We start from the raw sequence: 26704 nt of genomic DNA, 5'->3' as shown, positions 1-26704 counted from the left end.
GTTTTGATAATTTTTGAAGGTTGAGAAGATGGGTAGATAGAGTTTGATGAGCAAAGAGAGAGAATAGGGTTTGCAGACAAAGGTTAGAATTTGGAAGAAAAACAATTGAATGCGTGTGATGATGTATTTAAGGGAAGTTTGTAATGATTTCCCTAAATTAGCGTGCATTGATTGATGGGAGAGAAAACGGTTTCCTTTTGCACGCCACAACTGCAGTAACTGCTATGCTTCTTCATGCAGGCAAATTCCCAATTTGCCCCTTAAAAATTCAAACTGATTAGCATCAAGCGCCTTTGTAAAAATGTCAGCTAGCTGTTCACTTGTACCAATGTGCTTGAGTTCCACACAATTTTCTTCAACAAGGTCTCTAATGAAATGATGCCTGATGTCTATGTGTTTGGTTCTTGAGTGTTGAACTGGATTTTTTGATATATTGATTGCACTCAAGTTGTCGCAATATAATGTCATGACATCTTGGTCGACATTATATTCTTTCAGCATCTGTTTCATCCACATTAGCTGGGAACAACTGCTACCTGCAGCAATGTATTCAGCCTCTGCAGTGGATAGAGACACACAATTCTGCTTCTTGCTGAACCATGAGATTAAATTATCACCCAAAAAGAAGCATCCTCCTGAAGTGCTCTTTCTATCATCAGCACTTCCAGCCCAATCTGCATCACAATACCCTATCAAAGTTGAGTTCTTGGTCTGGGAATACAGAATCCCATAATTACTCGTGCCCTTAATATATTTCAGAATCCTTTTGACTTGTACAAGATGGCTCATCTTTGGCTTGGCTTGATATCTTGCACAAACACCTACAGCAAAGGTGATGTCTGGTCTACTAGCTGTAAGATACAATAGACTGCCAATCATGCTCCTGTATAGGCTTTGATCAACATCAATGCCATTTTCATCTTTGGTTAGCTTTAGATGAGTAGCAGCTGGTGTTCTCTTGTGTGCTGCAGTGTCCATTCCAAACTTTTTGATCATGTTCTTCGCATATTTGCTTTGAGAGACAAATATGGTGTCTTCCATTTGTTTTACTTGCAGACCAAGGAAATATGTCAGCTCACCTACCAAACTCATTTCAAACTCTGATTGCATTTGTTGTACAAAATGTTGCACCATCTTTTCAGACATTCCACCAAATACTATGTCATCAACATAAATCTGGGCAATCATCAGCTTCTCTTCTTGTTCTTTAACAAACAAGGTTTTGTCATGGCCTCCTTTTCTGTATCCTTGACTAACAAGAAAATTTGTCAGCCTTTCATACCAGGCCCTTGGAGCCTGTTTCAGTCCATAACGAGCCTTCTTTAGCTTGTACACATGATCAGGATTAGCAGGATCTACAAAACCTTTTGGCTGCTCCACATAAACTTCTTCATGTAAGTACCCATTAAGGAAGGCACTCTTGACATCCATTTGGTACAACTTAAATTTGAAGATGCATGCTATACCAAGAAGTAGCCTAATAGATTCCAGTCTTGCAACTGGCGCAAATGTTTCATCAAAGTCAAGTCCTTCAACCTGAGTGTACCCTTGAGCCACTAACCTTGCCTTGTTTCTTGTTACAACACCATTTTCATCTGACTTGTTCTTGAACACCCATTTTGTGCCTATGACATTAACACCATTGGGTCTAGGAACAAGATCCCACACATCACTTCTTCTAAACTGAGTTAATTCATCTTGCATGGCTTCTATCCAGAACTCATCAGTGAGAGCCTCTTTTACATTTTTAGGCTCAACTTTTGAAACAAAACATGAATTAGTAACCACTTCATTAGTCCTTCTTGTAGCAATTCCTTGGTTAGGATTTCCTATGATGAGATCCTTGGGATGGTTCTTCTGGATTCTTATTGAAGGAACTTTACTTACAGGACGAGGTGTAGAAATGGTTGATTCATCATCTGAATCTGATTCTTTTTCTGCTACAGCTTCTTCAGATGTTGGCAAAGTTGTTGCAACATCATCTTCAGTATCAGATGTTTTAGCAGGTGTCAAATCATCTATCACAACATTGATAGATTCTACTATTACCTTAGTTCTCTGGTTGTAAACTCTGTAAGCCCTGCTGTTTGTTGAGTATCCAAGAAACAATCCTTCTTCACTTTTAGGATCCATTTTTCTTCTGTGCTCCCTATCAGATAGGATATAGCACTTACTTCCAAACACATGAAAGTGTTTGACAGTTGGTTTTCTGCCTTTCCACAGCTCATACAGTGTAGTAGAAGTTCCAGTTCTGAGTGTGACACGATTGTGAATATAACAAGCAGTATGCATAGCCTCAGCCCAGAATTGATATGGAAGATGTTTTGCATGCAACATCACTCTGGCTGACTCTTGTATTGTCCTGTTCTTCCTCTCAACAACACCATTTTGTTGAGGTGTGATTGGAGCTGAGAATTCATGCTTGATTCCTTCAGAGATGCAGAATTCAAGAAAGCTTGCATTCTCAAACTCTTTACCATGATCACTTCGTATCCTAACAATAGCAGAGTTCTTTTCTCTTTGGAGTTGAAGACAAAGTTCTTTGAATGCATCAAAACTTTCAGATTTGTCTTTTAGAAATTCAATCCATGTGAACCTTGAAAAATCATCTACCATGACAAATGCATACCTTTTTCCTCCAAGGCTCTCTACTTGCATTGGCCCCATCAGGTCTATGTGCAGTAATTCTAGAACCCTTGTTGTGGTCAGATGTTGCAACTTTGGATGCGACATCTTTGTCTGCTTCCCTATTTGACATTCTCCACATATACTTCCTTCTTCTATTTTGAGCTTTGGAAGTCCTCTGATAGCCTCTTTAGCTATTGCCTTCTTCATGCCTTTAAGGTGCAGGTGGCCAAGTTTTTGGTGCCACAACTTTACCTCATCTTCTTTGCTAATGAAACATGTTGCTACATCTTCTTCATTAGGGATCCAGAGATAGCAGTTGTCTCTTGACCTTACTCCTTTCATTAACAACTCTCCTTGCTCATTTGTAACTAGACATTCAGCTTTCGTGAAGTTAACTTTCATGCCTTGATCACAAAGTTGGCTTATGCTGATTAGATTTGCTTTAAGCCCTTTTACAAGCAGCACATTATCTAGCTTTGGTAAGCCATGATTTGCAAGTTTACCAACTCCCTTGATCTCCCCTTTAGCTCCATCTCCAAAGGTTACAAAACTGGTAGCATATGACTTCAAGTCTTCAAGATAATGTTCAACACCTGTCATGTGTCTAGAACAGCCACTATCAAAGTACCAGGTTTCTCTTGAAGAAGCTCTCAAGGATGTATGAGCTATTAGACCTGTGATCTTCTTCTTTTCTCTCCATTCCTGTCTTGTCGTAACATTGGGAAAGACAGGAGTATAGAATTCTTGATGAACTCTCCTTGGATATCCGTGCAGCCTATAGCAGAAAGGCCTAATGTGTCCTTTCCTGCCACAATGATGACATGTCCAGTTATAGAACCTGGGCATAGAATGTCCCATCAGATGTTGCGACAATCCTCCTGACACAAACGTGCTGCTGATTGGAGTATGTATAGTGGCATTGTTGAACTTCATCTGCTGCTTTACTCTTTCATGTTCAAAACCAATGGGCTTAGGTTTCCCATAGTTTTGTCTCTGTAACATTTCCTCAAAGGCATCAGTACCTTTGGTCATCATTTTAGCCACTTTAGTGACTTGATCTAAATCAGCATTTAATTTGGTTACTTCTTCATTCTGTTCAGCAACTTTACACAGGAGGTTAGACTTCTCCATTTCTAGCTGTTGAATTTGACTACTCTGATCTTCAACCTTAGCATTGAGATTATCAATGTTTATGAGTAAGTCATTTTTCTCAGCTTGTAGTTTACCATTGATCTTCTTTTGTTTCTCTAATGCTTTGCAAACTTCTATACTTCTAGTATGAAGATCTTTATAAGTAGCAGCTAGTTCCTCATAAGTTACCTCCTCATCACATGATTCTGAGTCAGATTCACAAACTCCTGTTAAAGCATTAACAAATTTGGCAGATTCTTCCTCCTCTGAATCTGTATCAGACCATGAAACCACAAGACTTTTCTTTTGCCTTTTTAGAAAGGTTGGACATTCAGGTCTGATATGTCCAAAACCTTCACATTCATGGCATTTCACTCCTCTTTCATCTTCATTTGTCTTTTTCTGAAAGCTGGACTGTTTGTTGTTGTTGAGTCGACCATTTGGCTTGTGCCTTTGATCTACTTTCTTCATCAACTTGTTGAACTGTCTTCCAAGCATAGCCATAGATTCAGCTAAGCTTTCTTCACCTTCAGATTCAATTTGTAAGTCATCAGCAGCACTTTTTGAAGCAAAAGCTAGATTCTTATCTTTCTTTTCATTTCTCCTGTTTAGGCCAATTTCATAGGTCTGAAGTGATCCTATGAGTTCATCTAAATTTAGACTTGAAAGATCATGAGCCTCCTCAATAGCTGTCACCTTCATATCAAATCTTTTAGGCAAAGATCTGAGTATTTTTCCAACTAGCTCCTCATCTGAGATAGGTTTTCCAAGTGCATCAAACGAATTTGCAAAATCAAGCACATTCATCTGAAAGTCATGAATGGTTTCTTCCTCCTTCATTCTGAGATTCTCAAAATTGGTTTTGAGCATCTGAAGTTTAGATAGTTTAACTTTTGATGTTCCTTCATGAGCTTTTCTCAGAACTTCCCAGGCATGTTTAGCAGTAATACATCTCTTAACAAGCCTGAACATGTTTGCATCCACACCATTAAAAATAGCATACAAGGCTTTGGAGTTGCCAAGTGCCAGATCATCCTCATCTTTAGTCCATTCATCATTTGGCTTCTTGACATCAGTTTTATTGCCATCTTTGTCAAGAACCATTGGTGGTTCCCATCCACGTAACACAGCCTTCCATGTCCTGCTGTCAATTGATTTTATGAAAGCCTCCATTTTAGATTTCCAATAATCATAGTTCTCAGGACCTGTCAGTAGGGGGGGTTTAGACACTGACCCTCCTTCTTTATCCATTGTACCAGAAAATACTCTCCCTGGAGCTCACCCAAAATAACAGAACAGGGTGCCTGCTCTGATGCCAATTGAAATTCTGGTATTACTAGAATGATGTTACCGTAGATGTCCCAACAACTACTTTATGAATAATGTTGTTTCTATTGTTGGCACATCTTACATAACATATAAAATACTGACAGAAAATAAATAAAGTGCACAAGTAATTGTTAACCCAGTTCAGCCAACTGCCTACTCTGGGGGATACCAATCCAGGAAGGAAATCCACTAATAGCTCTAGTTACTAAGACCTCCAGCAAACCCTAGGATTTACGCCTTAAACTAAGACCTCCAGCAAACCCCTGGTTTACGCCTTATAACCTCGACACTACTCATGCAACTTCTGCCTAGGAACTCCTAGACATGAGATCCCATCTCACTTCCACTCACACAACACAACCTGTGTTGATTATACAATGTTTGGAAAGATGTGGCGACAACTTGTCAAGACAACACTTCACTTTTGCTTAAAAGCTTCAAGTGAATCACACACGGTAAACTCCGTACTTCAAAGCTTAGGAGTAACCTTAAAATAACAAACTTACTTCTTAACTCGTGTTATAGAATCCACAAGCAAGAATTACAATCAAACAATAAAAGACTCAACAAAGACTCAATATGTGAACTAATAATTTTCAATGAGATACTTAGTCTTGAGCTTGGTCTTCGTATATATAATGATCTAGCACGCTCCTCTTTCTTCATTACTGATAGGACGCTCCTTGTAGCTCATAAAAGGTGATCTGATTTTCTTTTGATCTTCATCAAGAATGTATAGAAACTTTCCAAAAGTGTTTAAAGACTTTATAGGATAATTGTGATCATACCGTTGTACCATTAAGTCTTATCTTATCCTTAAAGTTCCTGATCAGATCAAATCTCCATTGAGCGTGCTCTTTAAGTGGATTTCCATAAATAGCAGATGCTCTCATAAATGCGCGAGATTTCCTTGAATAAATATGATGTTGTAACATGTTTTCCAACATCTTGTTAGTATATTTGTTTTAGCAAAATTAAGCCAATTCAAATATCCAACACATACTATAACACCTTCAACAGTATTGAAATCTATTAAAAAAAAACATCTTTCACATTTCAATGTCTCATGTTAACAATTTCACCACAATTCGACTTAATTTACTCAGAGGTGTGTATAAACTTTCATGCTGTTTTGTGATTTATTATCTTTATTCCTGAAATCGATATTGTTTTAAAACTTTATGTTAACTTTATATGTATAAGGGATCAAATTACACCGGTGTAACATTTGAGTAATGTTACACTGCTCAATAACGCTTTAACGAATACAAATTTTACAAAATCCACCGTTAGATTGAAAGCTTATATCGTATAGATCATCCATGTTAAATTTTACAAAAATCTAAAATCGTTTGATATGTTATTGAGACCGATGAAGATTAATGGTTTATGCATTTTTATTGAATACCGTTAATCTTGATTTATCTCAAAAACATATCAAACGATTTTAGATTTTTATACAATTCAACATAGATGATCTATACGATATAAGTTTTCAATCCAACGGTGGATTTTGTAAAATTTGTATTCGTTAAAGCATTATTGAGCGGTGTAACAGTACTCAAATGTTACACCGCTCAATAATGCTTTAACGAATACAAATTTTACAAAATTCACCGTTGGATTGAAAGTTTATATCATAGAGATCATTCATGTTAAATTTTATAAAAATCTAAAATCGTTTGATATGTTATTGAGATTGATCAAGCTTAATGATATTCAATAAAAACACATAAAGCGTTAATCTTGATCGGTCTCAATAACATATCAAACGATTTTAGATTTTTGTAAAATTGAACATGGATGATTTATATGATATAAACTTTCAATCCAACGGTGAATTTTATAAAATTTGGATTCGTTGAAGCGTTATTGAGCGGTGTAACATTACTCAAATGTTACTTCGGTTCTCAACTTTTGAACACGATTTCTATGTTGGGACTTCCAAATCACAAGTTGAGACTTAAAGTTGGAGTTCCAGTTATGCTATTAAGGAATTTGAATCAAAAATTAGGATTATGCAATGGAACAAGACTTATTATTATGAGATTGGGAAAACGTGCTCTTGAAGGAAAAATTATTTCAGGAAGTAATATTGGTGATCAGGTTTTCATACCTAGATTTTCTCTGACACCAACTGACGTGAGAATTCTTTTTAAATTTCAACGGAGACAATTTCCTATAATGATTTCTTTTGCGATGACTATTAATAAGAGTTGGGGACAATCTTTAAAGCATGTTGGGATATATCTTCCGTCGCCAGTGTTTTCACATGGTCAGTTGTATGTTGCAATTTCAAGAGTTACTTCTAGAAAAGGAAATATTGATCATCGATGACGACAGTGAAGATACGACTAAGATTTCGAATGTGGTCTATAAGGAAGTCTTATGTAATATAACATAATTTTCTTTGTATGAATATTTATCCAAAATTATTGTTGAACTATCGTTTAATGTTACTCAACTTTTTTCATATACCTTACATTATTAGAATTATCATATCTTATTTAATAATTATATATTTTACAGCTAATCAGACCCGTGCACCGCACGGGTCGATGTTCTAGTCAGATACAAGATTATATGGACATGAGTTTATTTGAAACCGAAACTTTATAGATATATGTCTGAGTTTTAAAGTTGTTTGTCGCTTCGTCTATATATAATTTTTTATTTTTAGAGAACCTATAAAAACTAAAAAATGAGACGTGTTATTAGATTTTTAAGAGCCCAGGACCATATCTCTCTGGAGCCCAATCCATGCTTAATTTCCAGTTGCGAGTACAAGTCCAAACTTAATCGGTATTACAGTTTTAGCTTATTTTGCACACCCCCTGTGGAAAGAAAAGAAAAACCCACCTTAATTGTGAAAATATTATTATTATTATTATTATTATTATTCAAACAAAATTTGAGACACAAAATTGAAATATATTTGTTGTATTTTTGTCAAATAAGTGTGTTTAAATAACATTTTTCTAAAAAGTGTAAGTAGAATATAGTGATAACTGAGCACAAGAATTTTATTGATATTCATTAAAAAAAAATATAGAATTAACAATTGACAATTATTTTCTGTTGATGGAGTCTCTATAGAGTCCTGTAACAAAGACGAGAAAGAGATATAAATAAGGGGGGGGGGGGGGGAGAATCTCTCTGTGGTATATAATAGGAAATAAGAAACACTTCTCACTCAACTATTATAAATAAATACACATTGACTAAGAGAATTTTCCCATATTCTGTGTTTGTCGCACTTTCACTAGATTACATCCGGTTGATGAAATACTTGAAAAACCTAAAATAAATTAATATAATTTTAATTTTTTATAATCTATGAAAAAAAATAATTATAATTCCAATTTTAAGTTTTCCATAAACCTCGTTCAAACCATTTTAGGAATACTAATTCATCAATCTGAGTGTAAATCCATACATAATTTTTTCCATTTGACGTTCACACATGAAAATTGCTTCTTTGTGGTAAAATGGTCAAAGTTTGTTAATATTCATTTGAAAAATAGTATAAAATTTACAATTATGTTTTATTGATGGAGTCCCTAGAGTGTCATAGGAGACAGCGATGTGAGAGAGAGGGAGGTAGAGAGAATCTCTTAGTTTTGTTGAACGAAGAACAATGAATGGGGGATTCCTTCCCACCCCACTATGCCTCTGTAACACTACAAGAAAATAAGGACTTTGCAACGGTTAAAATTGCAGTTTGCGACGGTTAAAACTGTCGCAATTGTACATTTGCAACGGTTGTGTAACCGTGGCAGATTTGTGTGTCGCAAGAGAACTTTGCAACGGTTCTGAAAACTGTCGTTACAACCGTCGCAATGACATTGAAACAGTTTAAAACCGTTCCTATTTTTTCCTACATAACACTATTTAATTGCAGGTGTTGCAACGGTTATAAAACCGTCGCAAACTTATCTTTTTTTAAAAAAAAATATTAATTAATTTAAAACACATTTTATTCTTTGCAATGACTTATTAAATAATAGTTATAATATCTACTATATAAGAAAAAAAAGTACCTATGAAATTCCTAATTTACCCCTTTTTCATTTTTTGACACATAATCAATTCAGGGTTATTTTGTGTCTTTATTAAAAAACGTTAGTAGAAAAATGCTAAAAAATTTCTTAGTAGGAATGGAACCCTTAACCTTTTACTTACAATTCTTATTAGATTTACCACTAAGCCATATGAATTAATTTGTTATATTTTTGGAACCAACATATAATCAACATGAGTTAAGTTAAAAGAAGAAAGGGAAAGTGTTTAATAAAAATTGCCAGTTACCTCAAGAGGATTATTCTCTACAGTTGCGCGTGAATGATACATTTAGTTTAAAAAAAAAACAGTAAAAATTAAATACAAAGTTGAAAATAGTTGAAAAATAAATGACATTTTTTAGAAGTTTTTTTTTTTTTAAAGATTTTTTGTTTTTGATATAAGGACTAATATTTTTTTTAACAAACCAAAATGAGATATATTAACATAGAAAACCTCCCCAACACAAGACGTACCGAGGTAGACTACAAAAGTTTACAAAGAGTCAGAGAAACAAAACCATAAACAAATCACACAAGAAAGATATGACTTTCATTCTTATGAGATTTTTCTATGCGGAAGAAAATTATTGGAGAAAAAAAAGGACTAAAATATTATGTTGCCTATTTTTTTTAAATAATTTTACGGGTTATATTCAAATTAATACGGGAACCTAATTTTTTTGGATATATCTACGGGTCTTATATTTTTACTCATATATTAGTAAAGTTGTTTATTTTTTTTATAATTTTACAAGTTATAGTCATATATTAATATGGGGACATAATCTTTCGTATGAATTCTACGGGACCTATGTTTTTCTTTTTTTTTAGACTAACAACAAACAATATTCATTTATTCAAGTAAGTAGAGTACGTGTGAATCTGCACTGAATCTGAATCGGAGCAAATTTGCAATCTGAACAAAACAAACATTGTACTACAACGGAATTAAACCGGACACCGTACCAAGACGCGAACTCAAGACTAAAAAACTCTGCACTAAGACGGGATTAAAACAACATCAGACAAGAACAACAAAAGAAAACTCAAATGAAACATAAGAATGTGTGAAAAATCACTTATTTAAATAAAAAAAAATATAAAACAATCAAAAAGGGGTGATTTTAGATCAAAATTGATCCAAAATCACCCCTCATTGAAAGATGAACAAGAATAAAAAGCAAAAAGTATGGTTTACTATGTTGTTGTTGTGGGGCGGCTATGAAAAAAAAAAGTGGCATATGTTTTTCCTCTTATTAATAAGATTTCATGTTCTTTAATAATTTATGTAGGACTATATATCTTTATACTCATCAATTAATAAGATAACCTTTTTTTTTTTATTTGTACGAGACTTATAATTTTAATCATATATTAATAAAGTTGTTTATTTTTTTTATAATTTTACGGGTTATACTAGATCAAATATTAATACAAGGACCTAATTATTTTGTTCATTTTTACGAGCCATATTTTTTTTATTAATATATTAATAAGGTTGCTCATTCTTGACATATATTTATACTCATGCATTAACAGAATGATATAATCTTTTGTGTGATTTCTGCGGTGCCTGTGTTTTTTTTTTTGAACAAACTAAAATGAATTTTATTAAATGAATTTTATTATTAATAATGAGTCCTGATTGACACAAGGTGTGCCAAACAAAAAACAACAGTTTATATCATACACGTACGCAGGGCCTATGTTTTTACTCTTATTAATAAAATTTACAGTTTTTAACTATTTTTTGTGAACTTAAATTTATACTCATATATTAATATACGATAACCTGATCTTCTATGTGGTTTATGCGGGACCTATGTTTTTTACTCATATTAATACGATTAATACGTTTGTCTGTTCTTTTATAACATATACGAAACCTATAAAATACTCATATATTAATATGGAAACTTTTTTTTTGTGATTTATACGGGACTTATACTTTTATTTATATATGAATTAAGTTGCCTATTTTGTTTTACAATTTTACGGGTTATACTCATATTTAATACGGTGACCTAATTATTTTGATGATTTTTGTGAGACCTATATTTTCACTAACATATTAACAAGGTTACCTATTTTTAATAATTTTAAAAGGATATATTTATACTCATATATTTAATACAGAGACCTAATTTTTTGGTGGTTTTTACAAGGCCTGTGTTTTTACTAATATATTAATAAGGTAACCTATTTTTCCATAATTTCTACATTATCATTTATATTCAAATATTAATACGGAGACATAAGATTTTTTTGTGATAGTTTTACCATTGTTCTTTTTCTATTTTTTTACCAAATATTATATCTTTCTATTTTTTTAATCTTTTAATTTACTTCCCAATAAATTACTATTTTATGTTATCAAGTGAAGTTTTCAATTTTTTACTATTTTTTTTAGACCTATATTTATAATTATATATTAATACGAGATCCTAATCTTTTGTGTGATTTCTGGGGACCTATGTGTTTTTTTTTTGGTACATGGGGACCTATGTGTTTTACTCATATTAATAAGTTTGCCCATTCTTTTATAATATCTGCGGGACCTATATTTAAACTCATATATTAATATGGAAACTTTTTTGTTTGTGTGGTTTCTACGGGACTTATACTTTTAATTATATATTAATTAAGTTGTTTGAAACAAAAATAAAATAAAAATTAAGTTGTCTATTTTTTTTACAATTTTTCTGGTTATACTCATATTTAATACGATGACCTAATTATTTTGATGACTGTGGCGAGACCTATCCTATATTTTCACTAACATTTTAATATGATTGCCTATTTTTTAATAATTTTTAGGGACTATATTTATACTCATATATTAATACATGGACATAAGTTTTTTTTGTGATTTTTCAACACCTATGTTTTTACTAATATATTAATAAGGTAGCCTATTTTTTTTCTTCATAATTTCTACATTATCTATATTTATATTCCTAAATTAATACGGAGACATAAAGTTTTTTTGTGATGGTTTTACCATTGTTCTTTTTCTATTTTTTTTACCAAATATTATATCCTTTCATCTTACCAAGTGAGGAGCGGCAACGCCGCGACTCCCGTGCGGACGCACGGGTGTCCTGCTAGTTCATACAAGAGTAAGAAAATTAAAATGCACAAATATATAAATATAAATAACTTAATCTCATTCAATTAATTCATTCAATAGTAACAACATCCCTACATCAAAATTTTAATTAAGGTGCTTAAAACTCCAAAAGAAAAAAAACACTAATGAAGTTCAAACATTCCAAAACTAATACATTAGTAGAGTGGCTAAACATACAAAACATTACATCAAAATAAGTTCACAAAATATCTAAATATTCCCCTTTACATGATGTTGCTTCATGATCCTTAATTAGTGCTAGCTAGACTAAAAACGCCTAACATCTCTTGACTATTTTAATCCAGTTACCTGAAAAAACATAAGTATATTTTAGGATACTTAAAAAAACTGCAGCTGTTAGTCCATGACATAATTTCACAAGATAGTAGTTCCTTCAAACATAACATAATGACATCTTTTTTTTAAGCTAATTAAATAAATGAACTCATAACATAACAAGTTTTTATTTTTTGAAAAGCCTAGGAATAATTTATAAATGAAAGAGACATAAGGTATGCCAAAGAGAAACGATACAAACACTCCAAAACAAACAAACACAAATAATTACAATGCCAAAGTGCCTCAATCATTAACAATCTCAAGCTTATAGCAGACACACAAATGACAAAAAAATACAGGGCAACAAAATTAAGCTACATCAAAACAACTCCTAGGCCTAAAACATGATTACAAAGCTAACAATACAACAATACCAAGCCTAAAAACTGGACAGCAATACAATAGCAGTGCACTCATACATTATCTCCATTTAGCATATAAATCAACCAAAGAAATTCCAAAGCAATCCCTATAATGCATTCAGTACCTCACATGTAACACAACTCAATATTTTTCAGTCAACCACAATCACAAACAATTTACCTGATTTTCCCTAGAAAGGTACACATCAGATATGTCACAATTGTTTGATGTAAAATAATTTTTATGAAAGTCCAAATTCACAAAAGATATGTCTAACAAGGAATATTGGCTGAAAATATAGGATGGTTAACATTTCATTTCATTATTCTTGTTAAAACAAGATGAAATTTGATACCTCGAGCATAACCTTCAATATACAATGCATTAGGCATTGGCCAATACAACATTGCTGCATTAAGTACCTGAAAATTGAAATGGCAACCAGTTTTCTATCAAACCACTAAATCAAATTGATAAATAGTCTTTAGATACAGCCAAAACGATGGTGGTACATAATATGAATTGAGTATATACACACAAGATGCTCTATTTTCACTTTCAGATAGTACGAAAAAACTATATGCACCGAGACAATCCAACAAGCCAGAAGGTTTGTAAATCGTAATTCCCTCTTGATCAGTACCGACATTTTGCAAAACTGAATTAAAACATTTTATATTTTCTATCATATATAGACACATGACATTCATCAAAACAAAACAAAGATCATCTTCTACCAAAAAAATGTCAATAAATAAATAAATATACATGCTTACATGAGATGGCAGACTGGTTCAAAGTTACACCACCTCAACCTTGTCAAAATATGTATGTGTTGAATCAATGAACTGATTCCCCAAAAATGGCTGATTGAATTGGTTCAAATTCACACGTTCATTAGCTTGTATGTCCTGTCAAAGTCAATAGCAAAAGCATGAAAAGAAAAACATGTTATAGTCTTATTCAGAGTCTTTTCTACTAATTCATACCATATCCTTCTTCATCCCACCCACACCTTCCCTGTCACATAAATATGTTATAATTCTGAAATGCCCCTATTACACATGTTAATTTATTTTGTTTGAATGTAATTTGTGTGTTTTTAATTCAGTATGTGTCTCTCGTAGCCACATTCCATGATCCTTAGGTGATCCAAATTCTGAAGCAACAGAGGGAGAGTAAATTTTTTAAACCAAAAGAAAGGAGACAGAAACATCATGTGCACAGATGTAACCAACAAAGCTTTAACAAAGATAAAGCTGTAAGAGCCAGAGAGGTAGTCAGCTACCTCAAACAAGGTCATATCACTTCCACCAGTTATGTTCCATAGAATTCCAGTGGTCCTCTCAATACCAATATCTAGTAAGGGTGACTAGGTAGCATTTAATGCAGCATCTCTTGCCCTCATTTTCCCTTCAATACAAAAAGAAGCTAGAAGATAAATTTCAATTTTCAACAATAAATATAACCATGGAACATGGACCACAATGTACTCATCAATTATGAGCTTATTAACAGGTGGTATATGCCAACCAAAGGGTAATACATAGATACTTTAGCATAAGTTAACAAAAAGTTATTTAAAGATGTGAAAGTTTATGATTGAAGAACATTAAAGCATATTCACCATCAACATGTGTACTTCTCCAGAATTTTGAAGTATGCATGACTCATGAGAGTTAATTTTACAACCTTTAAATTGTTTTGTTTGGATTTGTTATGTAAAGGAATAGTTTCAAGGCAATGCCAGCTATCCTCTAAAAGAACTTACACTATACAATCCTTCCTTTATAGACATGAACGCCATATGGTAAGCTAATAAAACATATGGTAGTCCCATATATAGTTTGAGTATCACACCACACTCTACATGTATTGTGTAAGAAAAACACAGGTTTCAGAATCCTAAAGTAAATCCCTAAATCCCTAAAGTCAAATAAACAAATAGGAAGAAAAAAAAGAAACAACTTTATTCTAGCAAACACCTACTTTCTCCGTAAAATTTGATAAACACAAAATCACAAGAAACTATTTAGAATTGAAAACTCTTACCCACCACCACCACCACCACCATGGAGATATTGATGAAAGAAGAGTTCAAGGAAGTGGAGCTTCACTTTCATAAGAACAAAAAAAGAAAAGATAATTATAAATCTAAGCATTAAAATAAAAAAAATTGACAACAAAGTACGGAGAACCAAAAAAATTGATTTATTCATACCTTTACCAACAACAAATGGTGGAAGCAGATGAGGGAACTGTGCGACAAGAAGCAGAGACGAATAGACTATGTAATCGATCTCCGGTTGAACGGCGGAGCACCGGAGTGTGATGTGGAGGTTCAGTACGGCGGCAGTGAGGCGGTCTCGGGTTCTCACTTCTCTCGACGAGAATGATAAAGGAATTGGACAGATCGAGTGATTTAAAGATTTAAGGTAAAGAAATTGGAGAGTGACTGAAGAATTCACATGCTTCTCTCGACCGGAACGGTGAAGAGGGTGGCGCATGAGTTAGTGTTTTAGGGATTTGCATTGAACGTGTTTTGTTTTGTTGTCTGTGTGTTTCAATTATTTTTTTTGTAAGTGTGTGAGTTTTGATGGAATGGGTATTGGAGCCAAAAACAATTTCAATGGGCGCTAAAGGGAAAAAAAAAGGGGTATTTGGCACTTTTGAAAGTAAAATATTGCAAAAGTTGACCAACCGTCGCATGAACTGATGCAAAAAGTTTAAAATTAACACATTGCAACGGTTTTGACCAAAAGGTCGCAAGGTAAGTGTCGCAAAGTGACTTTTTTCTTGTAGTGTAACATCCTTAAACATATATCGTATTTTCATACTCAAGTAAGTTAAAAAAAAAATCAATCTCAAACAATTGAAAGAAAAATATATACAACATTCAAAATAATATAAAATGAAAAATGAAATAGACAATCTTCAAAAGAAAAAAACATAAGACAATAAATATTATTAAAAAAAATAAAATTATCATGTGGGAGAGATATAAAAAAAGCGAGAAAGAGAGAGAGAATTGTTAACTGGTATAGAGTGAGAAATGTAGATCACTTTTTACCCACTATTAAAAATGTTCCTCGACTAATTTAATTTTCATTTGAGAATCGAATTTATAATTATTTTATATTTGGGTAAATAGGGTTTTACCCCCCTGCAAAATGGGTGAATTTTGCATTACCCCCTGTAAAAAAAAAATTTGTGATTACCCCCTGTAATATAAAGATTCATTCAATTACCCCCCTAATTCGCCAACTAGACATGGAATCTTTTTTTTTATGATGTGGCATGCATATGTGGATTTTCTTCGAATTTTTATTTATTTTTATTATTATAATTATTCCAAATCATTATTATTTAAAATAAAATAAAAATTAAAAAAATCTTCATCTCAAATCTCACAAATTTTTTTTTCCAAAAAACAACTTTCATATCAAATCTCAGGAAGCAACTTTCATCTCAAATCCCTAAATCGAAAAAAAAATAAAATCATCATCTCCACAGTTCCTCCAATTCAAACTCTTCCTCCACCTCCTCCATAACCACCACCACCAACAACAACCCTAACATAATCAACTCATTCATCCCTCTCCTTCCTGGTCTCTACCTCTCACGTGTTCATTCCTTTGATCTTGGTGAAGGATATGGGTTGAGTTAGCAATTACAAGTTCAAGAAAAATAACAACAACACATGTTCTCCAAACATCATTAATTCTGATTTAATTTTAATTTTTTGGAAAATCAACAAACAACAAAATTCAGATATGAAAATCGGCGGAAATTAGTGAGAGTGATGCTGCAAGGAAGAGAGATGCAATTGGTGGGAAAGAGAGATGGACGACGACAGTGGTGGTGGTGGCTGGTGGTGGAGAATGAACCGTGAGATTTTATGTTTTGAGAAACTTATGAGTTTTTTATGGTTTTGGATTTATGGGTTTGAGATTGAATTGATGAGATGAAATTTAAGATTGAAGATGAAGTTTGTTGTTGTTGTTTTGATTTTTTTTTTTTTTAATTGAATGAAAGAATGGGTTGTTGTTGTTTGTTCTTCCCATGAGAGTGGTGAAAATTGTTGATGTTTCTTGCTGTTTGTTTTTTCCCTTTTTTGTTTTTTATTTTTTATTTTTTTAAATGACATAGCTCAATATGTGGCAAAATAAAAATTAAATAAATAAAAACAGTTAAAAAAGCCATGTGTAAAAAAAAAAGTCACGTATGGTTGCGATGTCAGCAAAATTAAGATTCCAAATCCATGTTGTCAATTCAGGGGGGTAAAACAAAGAATCTTAATATTACGAGGGGGGAATCACAACTTTTTATTTTACAGGAGGTAATGCAAAATTCTCCTATTTTGCAGGTGGGTAAAACCCTATTTACCCTTTATATTTATATGGTCACTATATAGTCCGGATGATGAAGATAAGAGAAATAATCTATCTCCTAATAGTGTAGAACGAGAAGCGAAATAATAGTTTTCATCTCGCTCTATCCTGTAACATCGTTAAACTTATATCATGTAAAATCTATTTTAATTTTATCATAGAATTTTAAACCGAATTACTCAAATAATATAACAAAATAAACACATAAATAATAACATTAAAAAAGAAAACAATCCGGTGCATGTCAAGGAGTAACATACTAGGAAAGAGAAATTAATTAGTTGTGAATAAAGAGAAATAAACATTGTATGTTGAAAGTTTCAGCAATGATGTTTACTCTCCTCACCTCCCATGAATTTTTTTCACCCCCAATATTCCAATTTTGTCTCCGCAGAAAAATTCGGTTCGTCGAAACTGAATTTTTACTAGTGCAAATTCAGAGTAAATTTTGGTTTTTAGAAACCGAAATTTGTTTTCAAGGCAAAAAAAAATTTCAATTTCTACGAACCGAAGTTTTTTCAAAGGCAAAATTGAAAATTCAAGGGGATAAAAGATTCACGGGTGGGAAGAAACATCTTCAGCAATAGTCTCCTCGAAAAAGCGCGGAACAAGTAAACATGGGCAGGGCAACATAGGGTTCCAACTTCCAACAGTAAAAACCAAACTCCAAAAGTAACCTCACTCACCTCACCTCATCCACCCCCTTTTCCCACCCGTGCCACTCTCATCATCTCATCTCATGGTGCCGTGCAACTCTCAATAATTTCCTTTCATTTCTCATACATACCCATTCAACTCCCATTTTGATTTTCTACCCCAGTGTCAACACAACACAACACAACACGTCAATTCCTATTCACACAACGCAATCTCACATGCTTCATATACTCGTAACCAAAAACACTAACAACACCAGCTGAGCACCATAGTAAATTAGAATTATGGGTGGAAATGGTAAACACAGATGGAAAATCTCCTTCCATCGTTCTTCCACTCATCCTAGTAGAAACTCACAACCTCCAAAAGAGTTTATATGTCCTATTACCGCTTCATTAATGTCCGACCCGGTCGTTGTTACTTCGGGTCAAACCTTTGAACGCCTCGCCGTCGAAATTTCCACCGAATTAAAATTCTCCCCCATTTTAGACGACGGAACCCGACCCGATTTCTCAACTATCATCCCCAATTTGGCCATCAAAACAACCATCACAAACTGGTGCGACAAATCCCGCACCCAATACCCTCCCACACCTGATTACACCACCGTGGAGAAGCTAATTAAAGAAGCAATGGCTGCGGCGGCGGCGGAGAAGGAAGAACCGATTAGGGTTTCTGAAAAGGAGCTGCTCAACGCGGTGGCGGATAATCCGCCGGTGATATTCTCCCACGCTGCTACTGAGTTAGGTCCACGTGTCAACCGTTTCAACTCGGGATCTTCCTCTGAGGAATCGGTGATAATTGGGGAAAGTCCTGGAACGCCTTTACCTTTCACGCTTCGTCCAACGTGTTTCTCTCCTTCTTCATCTTCCTCGTTCGAGATCGAAGTTCAAAACCCTAACGTTTCTTCTCCTTCGGAAGAAGAAGAAACTCTACTGAAGAAGCTGAAGAGCAACGAGGTTTTTGAACAAGAGCAAGGAGTGATTACTCTTAGAAGTATCACTAGGAACAGAGAAGAAGCTAGGGCTTCGCTATGCACTTCGCGGATTCTCGCGATTCTGCGTTCTCTGATTCCTTCCCGTTACGTCGTCGTTCAGGTCAACGCTATTGCTTCTTTGGTCAACCTTTCGCTTCAGAAATCAAACAAGATGAGAATTGTGCGGTCAGGATTTGTTCCGCTTCTCATTGATGTGTTGAAGGGGGGATCCAGTGAATCTCAGGAACACGCTGCGGGTGCACTGTTTAGTTTGGCTTTGGATGATGATAACAAGATGGCTATTGGTGTTCTAGGGGCGTTGCAGCCGCTAATGCATGCGCTGAGGTCTGATTCCGAGCGAACTCGTCATGACTCCGCGCTTGCACTCTATCATTTGACTCTAGTTCAGAGTAACAGATTCAAGCTTGTGAAACTCGGGGTGGTTCCGACTTTGCTTTCGATGCTGATGACAGGGACAATGGCGAGTAGGGTGTTGTTGATTCTGTGCAATCTTGCTATGTCTGTGGAGGGAAGGACGGCGATGCTGGATGCCAATGCGGTGGAGTGTATGGTGAATTTGTTGAGGGGGAACGAGTTGGACTCGGAGGCAACTCGGGAGAATTGTGTGGCAGCGTTGTATGCATTGAGTCATGGAAGTTTGAGATTCAAAGGGTTGGCGAAGGAAGCGAAAGCTGTGGAGGTTTTGAGGGTGATCGAAGAGACAGGGACGGAGAGGGCGAGGGAGAAGGCTAAAAGGGTGTTGCAGAAGATGAGGGGTTTTGAAGATGGTGATGATGAAGATGATTCTGGGTTTGATAGTCTTTTTGAATCAAGCGGGTTGACTCGAACAAGGTACCGAGGTGCTGGAGCTAGGAACAACAACCTTGTCAATTCAACTACATTTTAGGTTATCATTTGGATTTCTCCATTTATTTTTCCATAGTTTAAATTTACTGGTTTAGGTTCTGTAGGAAAATGGATGAATTATTATTATTTGATGAATTGAAATGTGTAAGTAGTTAAAGAAGATTGAAGAGGATTATGTTCTGAAATGTGAATTAGTTTATTGGTCTTGCTGGGTTTGGGGTGTAAATCATGGATTTGGAGGTGGCCATTTCAAACTTGCTATTCTAATTTAGCTTATGTGGATTAATTTAGTCTATAATCAGGGTTTAGGACTTACGTGAATGGTTGTTTGTAACCTTGTGTGTACATAATCATACTACATTGTTTACTTTTGGTTCAAGGAAAGAAAAAACACAAATGTGCAGAGTGTGATTGCTGACTTCTGTTTTATGTCTTGGTTCATTAGTTAAGGTTATCGTTGAAAGTACCAACAAACTTTGTTAAGGTTCTCATGTAATCTGAGTTTTCATTTCAAAATTAAAACGCTAATATCTCAAGATTTTGCATGCAAATTCGCTGTAGTTTTACTCGAAGCATTCTATTATTTTAATTTGATCCCCTTCTTGCTTCATACAGGACATTCAGTGTGGGAAGAATATAATTTGATCAATTTTTGTTAAGTTAACTAGGTTTCTTTGTCCCTGAAGACATAAAATGGTTGCGGACTTGTGAGCTAAATTATCTGCGTTCATTATATAATTTAAATCAAAATGTTATACAGCCATACAACATAGAGGATTTGGTCCTCCAAAGTGAGTAATTCACTTTAGAATATAAAATAAGTGTCATACATTTATAGGGAAATAAGAACCCTTGAAACCCCTCATTTGTATTGTTTAGTTCAATTTCAAATATGTCACATTGATAATATAAAATTATTTTTTTGGTTAACATGTATATGATCATATACTTTTAACATTCTCGTATTTTTTTATTCACAAATAAAAATAATACAGGAATGCTATCTAAGCTAGACAACATTTTTGGCAGAAACTAAGAATAAAAATGCATTACTAAAGCTATTTATTTATTTTGAACGATGGAGAATATCTCTTATCCAAAATAGAGTAGATAGTGGAGTTCATTGTAATTGTAGGAATTGGTATGTTGTAAATAGATCCACTCACTAGTAGTATAATATTTAGTTGAGAGACACTAGTAGTATAATATTTAGTTGAGACTTGGGAGTTAAGTTAGCAGGTAGATAAGGGTGAGACTTTGTCTATTTAAATAGTTCTGACCTTTTTTAGGTTTGATTTGGTCTTTTTAAAGGTCTTGTCTTGCCTTGCCTGTTAACACATACTGGTACTTTTTTTTAGTGAACTCCTGTAATTGCCGTAAACATATTTATGTGTCTGTAAAGTTTTGACCAGGTTTAAAAAGGTTTTAAGTATAGTTTGTTTATGAGGTATGTTATTTGAATATGAAAAATATTCACACAAACATATTTGATAAAATATATATATTCATCTCTATATTATTTATGTACATTATTCACATTTTTTTTTCACCACCAGTTTAATCTAATTTGAGGATCAGTTTTAATATCAAGTGGTTTCAACCCCTTTTAATATACATTTTAAATATACACAAAAGTACTTGACAGTAAATTAATTCTAACTAAGAATATGTTGAATGTAAAATAATTTATGTTACATTCGTGTAAAAGTGAATGGAGCAAAAAATTTACCACAAATTTTAGCTCATGAAAAAGCATAAGCTATAGGTGACCGTCAGATATATTTTCAGTTGGAAGTAGGCAACACATACCATCATGTGACATCACTATGATTTACATGTCACGTGCTTTGGAATTGAGTGTATAGAATTGGTCTTGCTCTTTCCTATTCCAGCTGTTTGCAATCAAAGCACTCAAGTATATATTAACATCCTTCCAACTACACACATCCAACACATCTAAATGGCAAAATTTTACAGGTGTCAAGCTCACAATCAAACTTGGAAAAATCCTAGCTGACATAAATGACAATTTTTTTGCTTCTTTGGGTATCAATTTGAATTCGGTTTCCCTCCTTTAATTGTCTCAGCAAACGGGCCACAACACATTGGATCTATTGCAATAAGCCCAATATAGTCCGGCCCAACTGAAACAATTCGTTTAGGGCCAAAAAATATAATTGAAGAACGAACAGAGGGAACAAAAGCGTGTAGCAGCCGTCCCTTTCATTCTGTCCGATGCATCAGTCTTTGACTACCATTTTTGGCTAATCTCATCCTGATAATATTTCTTCAAATTTATAATCAAATAACACAATTACTGATTCATGAAACTTCATCTTCTCACTCTGCATATATCGGGAGAAATCCCAATCTTAACTAGGGGTGTACGTGGGCCGGATTGGGTTGGGTTTGGTCAAAACCAAAACCCAAACCACATATGGTACTCCGGGTTGGGTTTAGTAAAATAACCACCCGTTATAACATTGGGTCGGGTTGGGTAAATCCACTAATTTCCGGGTTGGATTGGGTTGGGTTGTGGGTTACACAAATTATTTTTCTATTTTTTTTATATTAAATATCTAAATGTTGAATCATCATATTTTTTCATAAAAAATAACTCAATCAATGTATTTTCTTGAAAAATAGGGTAATTTTTTTTCACTATAAAAAATAATCACTCATTTTTTTGTGTAAATCTACTAATTTACGGGTTGGATAGCGTGTTATCCAAATGATTTTTTTGCTTTTTTTAATATCAAATGACTAAACCATGAATCACTATATTTGTTTATGAAAATTATTCAATTTTTTAAAATTTTAAAAAAATAATGCGAAAAATTATCATATTTGTTCATTAAAATTATTCAATCTTTTTGATTTTCGTAAAAAATAGTATAACTCATTTTTAATATAAAAATATTTAATAATCAAATGAAAAAATCTTTAGTATTTTCATAAAAAAAATTCAAGAAACATAGCACTAGTGGGTTAATGGGTTTTTTGGGTTGGGTCTGGTTTTACCCGAAACCCGACTTTTTTAATGGGTTTTTCATTTTTGAAATCCATATCCACCCAATTGCCCGACCCAACCCACTTTTTTGGGTTGGATTGGGTGGGTTTGACCGGTTCGACCGGATTTGCCCAACCCATGTACACCCCTAATCTTAACCCTTACCTATATTCAAATCTCACTCTGTTTTATGCTAATCTTTTGTTGTCTTTAGATGAAGCAATCTCCAAGGTTGAAAAAATAGCCATTTCAGTGATAATTTTTTTTGTGGTTGCAGGTTGATTCAAAATGTATCTCTGACCAACGAAAATACCTCGAAATACATACATCGATTCAACAAAAATTCACGGTAAAGGTGAAAGGTAAAACCCTAAACCCAAATTGAAATTCGAATTTTGAAATTGTTGATAATCCCGCCTTTAGTTTCATTAGATTTATTCATTTGTTAGTTTAAATTAGGGTTTCATAGTTTGCTATATAAAGGGGTTAGGGGTCAGTTGTGAAAATGCGCCGCAACAAATTCATTTGCTTGCCCTTCTTTTCTCTCATCCTTTGTTGGTCTTAATTATTTATTTAACCAAAATATTTTAATATCGCAATTTTAAAAAAAGTTTTTTAAAATTTACTTCTGTTTTCAAATGGCTTTGATGCGTTGTAATCCAACATATTTTTCAAGCATTTCAGAGATTAATTCAGACAAAGCTACATGGAATTTTAAGGCAAGAGTTGTCAGGCTTTGGCAAGTAAATGATTTCAATCGTCCTAACAATCCTTTTTCAATCGAAATGGTGTTGATGGATTCTGAGGGTGAAAGGATACATGCAACTATAAAAAAAACGCTAATTTATAAGTTTAAAGATGATTTGATGGAAGGAAAAGTGTATAGTTTTGAAAATATGGGTGTTTCGACCAATGGTGGTGCTTATCGTACCACGCACCATCGTTATAAATTGAACTTTCAGTTTGGTTCATTGGTTCAAAGACTTACAAATGTTGATGTTTCTGGGTCGCAATTTAATTTAGTTCCTATTTCTGATGTTGTCAGCGGAGGTTATGACACTGATATTTTAGTGGGTATGTGATTTCCTTTTTTTTTTTGTATGTTAATTCTTTTTCAAAACTCTGTCTTTTTAAATCCTGATAGTGTTTTCGTTAATTTCAGATGTTATTGGTGTTTTGACTGGTGTGGGTACTGAGCGTGAGATAACCAATCAAAATGGAAGCAGCACAAAGCTTAATGTTGTGGCCTTGGAGGCAGATGGGTATGGATCTTTCTTACCTTCCATTTTAAGTGAGTTATTAATATTAACATATAAATGTAAGGATACACTTTAACTGAGTTTATAATTTGTTATTAGGCATAAACTACAGTGCACTTTGTTTGGACCTTATGTTGATGAACTTAATAATTTTCTTGCTTCTGGGGATCACACCAATGCTGTTATGATTGTACAACTTGCAAAGGCAAAGACTTTTCAAGGTTATATGACTAAAACATGAATCTGTTTTTTTAATTTCAAATATACATCAATGTTAATAATATATGTTTATATATATATATATATATATATATATATATATATATATATATATATATATATATATATATATATATTTTGCATATTGAAACTGAAGTGATTGATATGGAATTTGTAGACAAGATTCATATACAAAATTGCATGAATTGCACCCGGCTGTTCTTTAACCCAAATTGTCAGGAAAGTATAATCTTGAAGGAAAGGTGTGTCATTGATATGTTTTTTTATTATATTAATATTATAGTTTAACTTTAAGTATTTACAAACTATTATCTGATGATCTTTATTTTTTTGTCTATCAAGCTTGCCTGAAAGTCTAGAGAGTCCTTCTCCAATGACGCTTACCCAAATCACTGCTGAGCCGTTAGCCCACTCGATGAGTTCCTATTCAACTCACCAAGAATGACTTTGCAAGCCATGAAAGATGCTACAACTGTAAAAATTTGCTAATAAAAACATTTTTTAATTTATCTGCTCTTTCTTATAAACTGATATACTTCATTACATATATTTTTTAATTGTAGGAATCCCTCAATGTCGTCTGTGCAACTGTCAAAAGGATCTTGAATCCAGAATGCTTATGGTACACTGCTTGTGTTTGTAACAAATTTGTTATTCCAGATTCAAACATGTTTTTTTGCGACAAATGCAATAAGCATGTGTTGAAGGTGATACCTAGGTACTTAATATCCTCTTACTGTAGTCCTTTGTTGAAATTTATATTAGGATAAATGTTGCTTCTTCATGTTATCTTACTTTTATATTTGTTTCAATGTTTAAGGTATTGCATGAAGGTTAGGGTTATTGATCAAACGGATTCTGCCACATTCGTGATATTTGACAAAGATGCAAGCTCTTTGTTCCAAATGAGTTGTGCTGATATGTTAGATGACATCCAAAGGGTAATATTCAGATTTAGTATAATATGTGTAAGTTTTATTAAACATGTGTTTCATATTGATAGTGTTTTGAATATGTTCTTATTTTAGGTTGCTGGTGTTGGAGGGGTGCCATCTCAATTAACTAGCCTGATTGATAAGACTTGGTTGTTTAAAGTGGAGACTAAACCTTCAAATAATCCTAGATTTGAACAGACATTTAAAGTCAGAAAGATCTGCACCGATGCTAACATAATCAAGCAATTTAAAGACAAGTGGGATCATGAGGAAGCTTCAATTAGCAAACTAAACAATGTATGCAATATCTGACTCTATACTTCCTTTTTGTTACCATTTTCTTCCAAACATATTGACTGATTAAGTTTCTTATTAAACTAGGAGGTTGGTTCCTTGAGTACTTTGATTGGCAAAGGGAAGGATGTATTAGTTTGTGGTTATACTAATATCTTATCTGAGGTATGCTATCATGTGAAATACGTTGAGTGTATTTAAGTTATTGGCAAGTGCATAGCACCATTATTTAACGTTAACTTCTTTGTCTTAGGATTCATTTTCATTGAATGAAAGTAACTCTAAGGACCAAGGATAGACAATTATTTGTGATAATACTCCTCTTGCATGTACCCAAGATTTAATGTGCAAATTTTCTTCTACTGTTGTGGACCTTGACGATCCTTCTCTTGATACTTTTATTTGCAATAAAGATGGTGGTGATATAAAGAAAAGTGACATGTCTTCAAAGGTAAATTATGCCTATGTTTGGTTGAAATAACTTTTATTAAGTTACTGTTATGTATACAGTTAACTAACATTTTTTTTTGCTTCTTGCACTTGATAAGCTTTCAATTGCTGCAAGTAGTCTAGAGGGAGAAGGAAAAGACATAGCTGTTGAGGCGGTTGATCTTGAAAAATCCGTTGGTACAACGACCAAAGAAGAAGCTGCTGGAAAAACTGATAGTGGAGGTGTTCATTGCGATGAATTTGTGGTCAATAAAAACATTAAGGTTGTTGTAAATATATCCCTTAATTTACATATTATATTTTTTAGATAGAATTATATGACTAACTATTAAGTTTGGATGGTTAGGAAGAGAAAACATTGGCTGGATGTGGAGAAATGGCAAAAGGCATGGTCATTGAGGGTAGTTCTGTTGGAAAAATTCAACAAATTAAGGGAATGACAAGATCTGGTGTTGTCAATCTTGATGAAGATTTTCATGAGTCTGGTTCTAGCATGGTAATAACTCCTAATCAACTTGGTTCAACTGACATTAAAGCAATCAAGGCAAAAAAAATAGGCAAGAGAATTTCTCCTCAAAAGCAAGATGAAGATGACAATGTACCTATCAAGCTTTTGAAAAGAGCAATCAAAATTGAAAAGATTA

General features: G+C 33.5%; 1 protein-coding gene, 1 long non-coding RNA gene and 1 pseudogene across 3 annotated transcripts; 2 read left to right on the top strand and 1 right to left on the bottom strand.

Moving 5' to 3' along the window:
• Nucleotides 1-12356: 12356 nt before the first annotated feature.
• On the bottom strand, nt 12357-15532 carry LOC123911266. 2 transcript variants are annotated; one of them, XR_006810418.1, is made up of 6 exons: nt 15203-15532; nt 15034-15097; nt 14270-14394; nt 13758-13892; nt 13337-13403; nt 12357-12588 (listed from the first exon to the last, which is right to left on the bottom strand). It is a non-coding gene; the product is annotated as an uncharacterized LOC123911266 (long non-coding RNA). The 2 variants fall into 2 exon arrangements; XR_006810417.1 differs by having other exon boundaries at nt 15034-15092.
• Nucleotides 15533-17986: 2454 nt separating this feature from the next.
• On the top strand, nt 17987-20796 carry LOC123911265 (U-box domain-containing protein 38). The gene has a single exon (XM_045962647.1). The coding sequence runs from the start codon at nt 18314-18316 to the stop codon at nt 19910-19912; it is 1599 nt and encodes a 532-aa protein (XP_045818603.1). The 5' UTR covers nt 17987-18313; the 3' UTR covers nt 19913-20796.
• Nucleotides 20797-23520: 2724 nt separating this feature from the next.
• LOC123905414 lies at nt 23521-25986 on the top strand (annotated as a pseudogene).
• Nucleotides 25987-26704: the final 718 nt, after the last annotated feature.

This window comes from Trifolium pratense, linkage group LG2 (assembly GCF_020283565.1).
Source record: "Trifolium pratense cultivar HEN17-A07 linkage group LG2, ARS_RC_1.1, whole genome shotgun sequence".
Classification (NCBI taxonomy): Eukaryota; Viridiplantae; Streptophyta; class Magnoliopsida; order Fabales; family Fabaceae; genus Trifolium; species Trifolium pratense.
The sequence above is the reverse complement of the archived record's forward strand: the minus strand, read 5'-3'. Positions and strand labels throughout refer to the sequence as shown.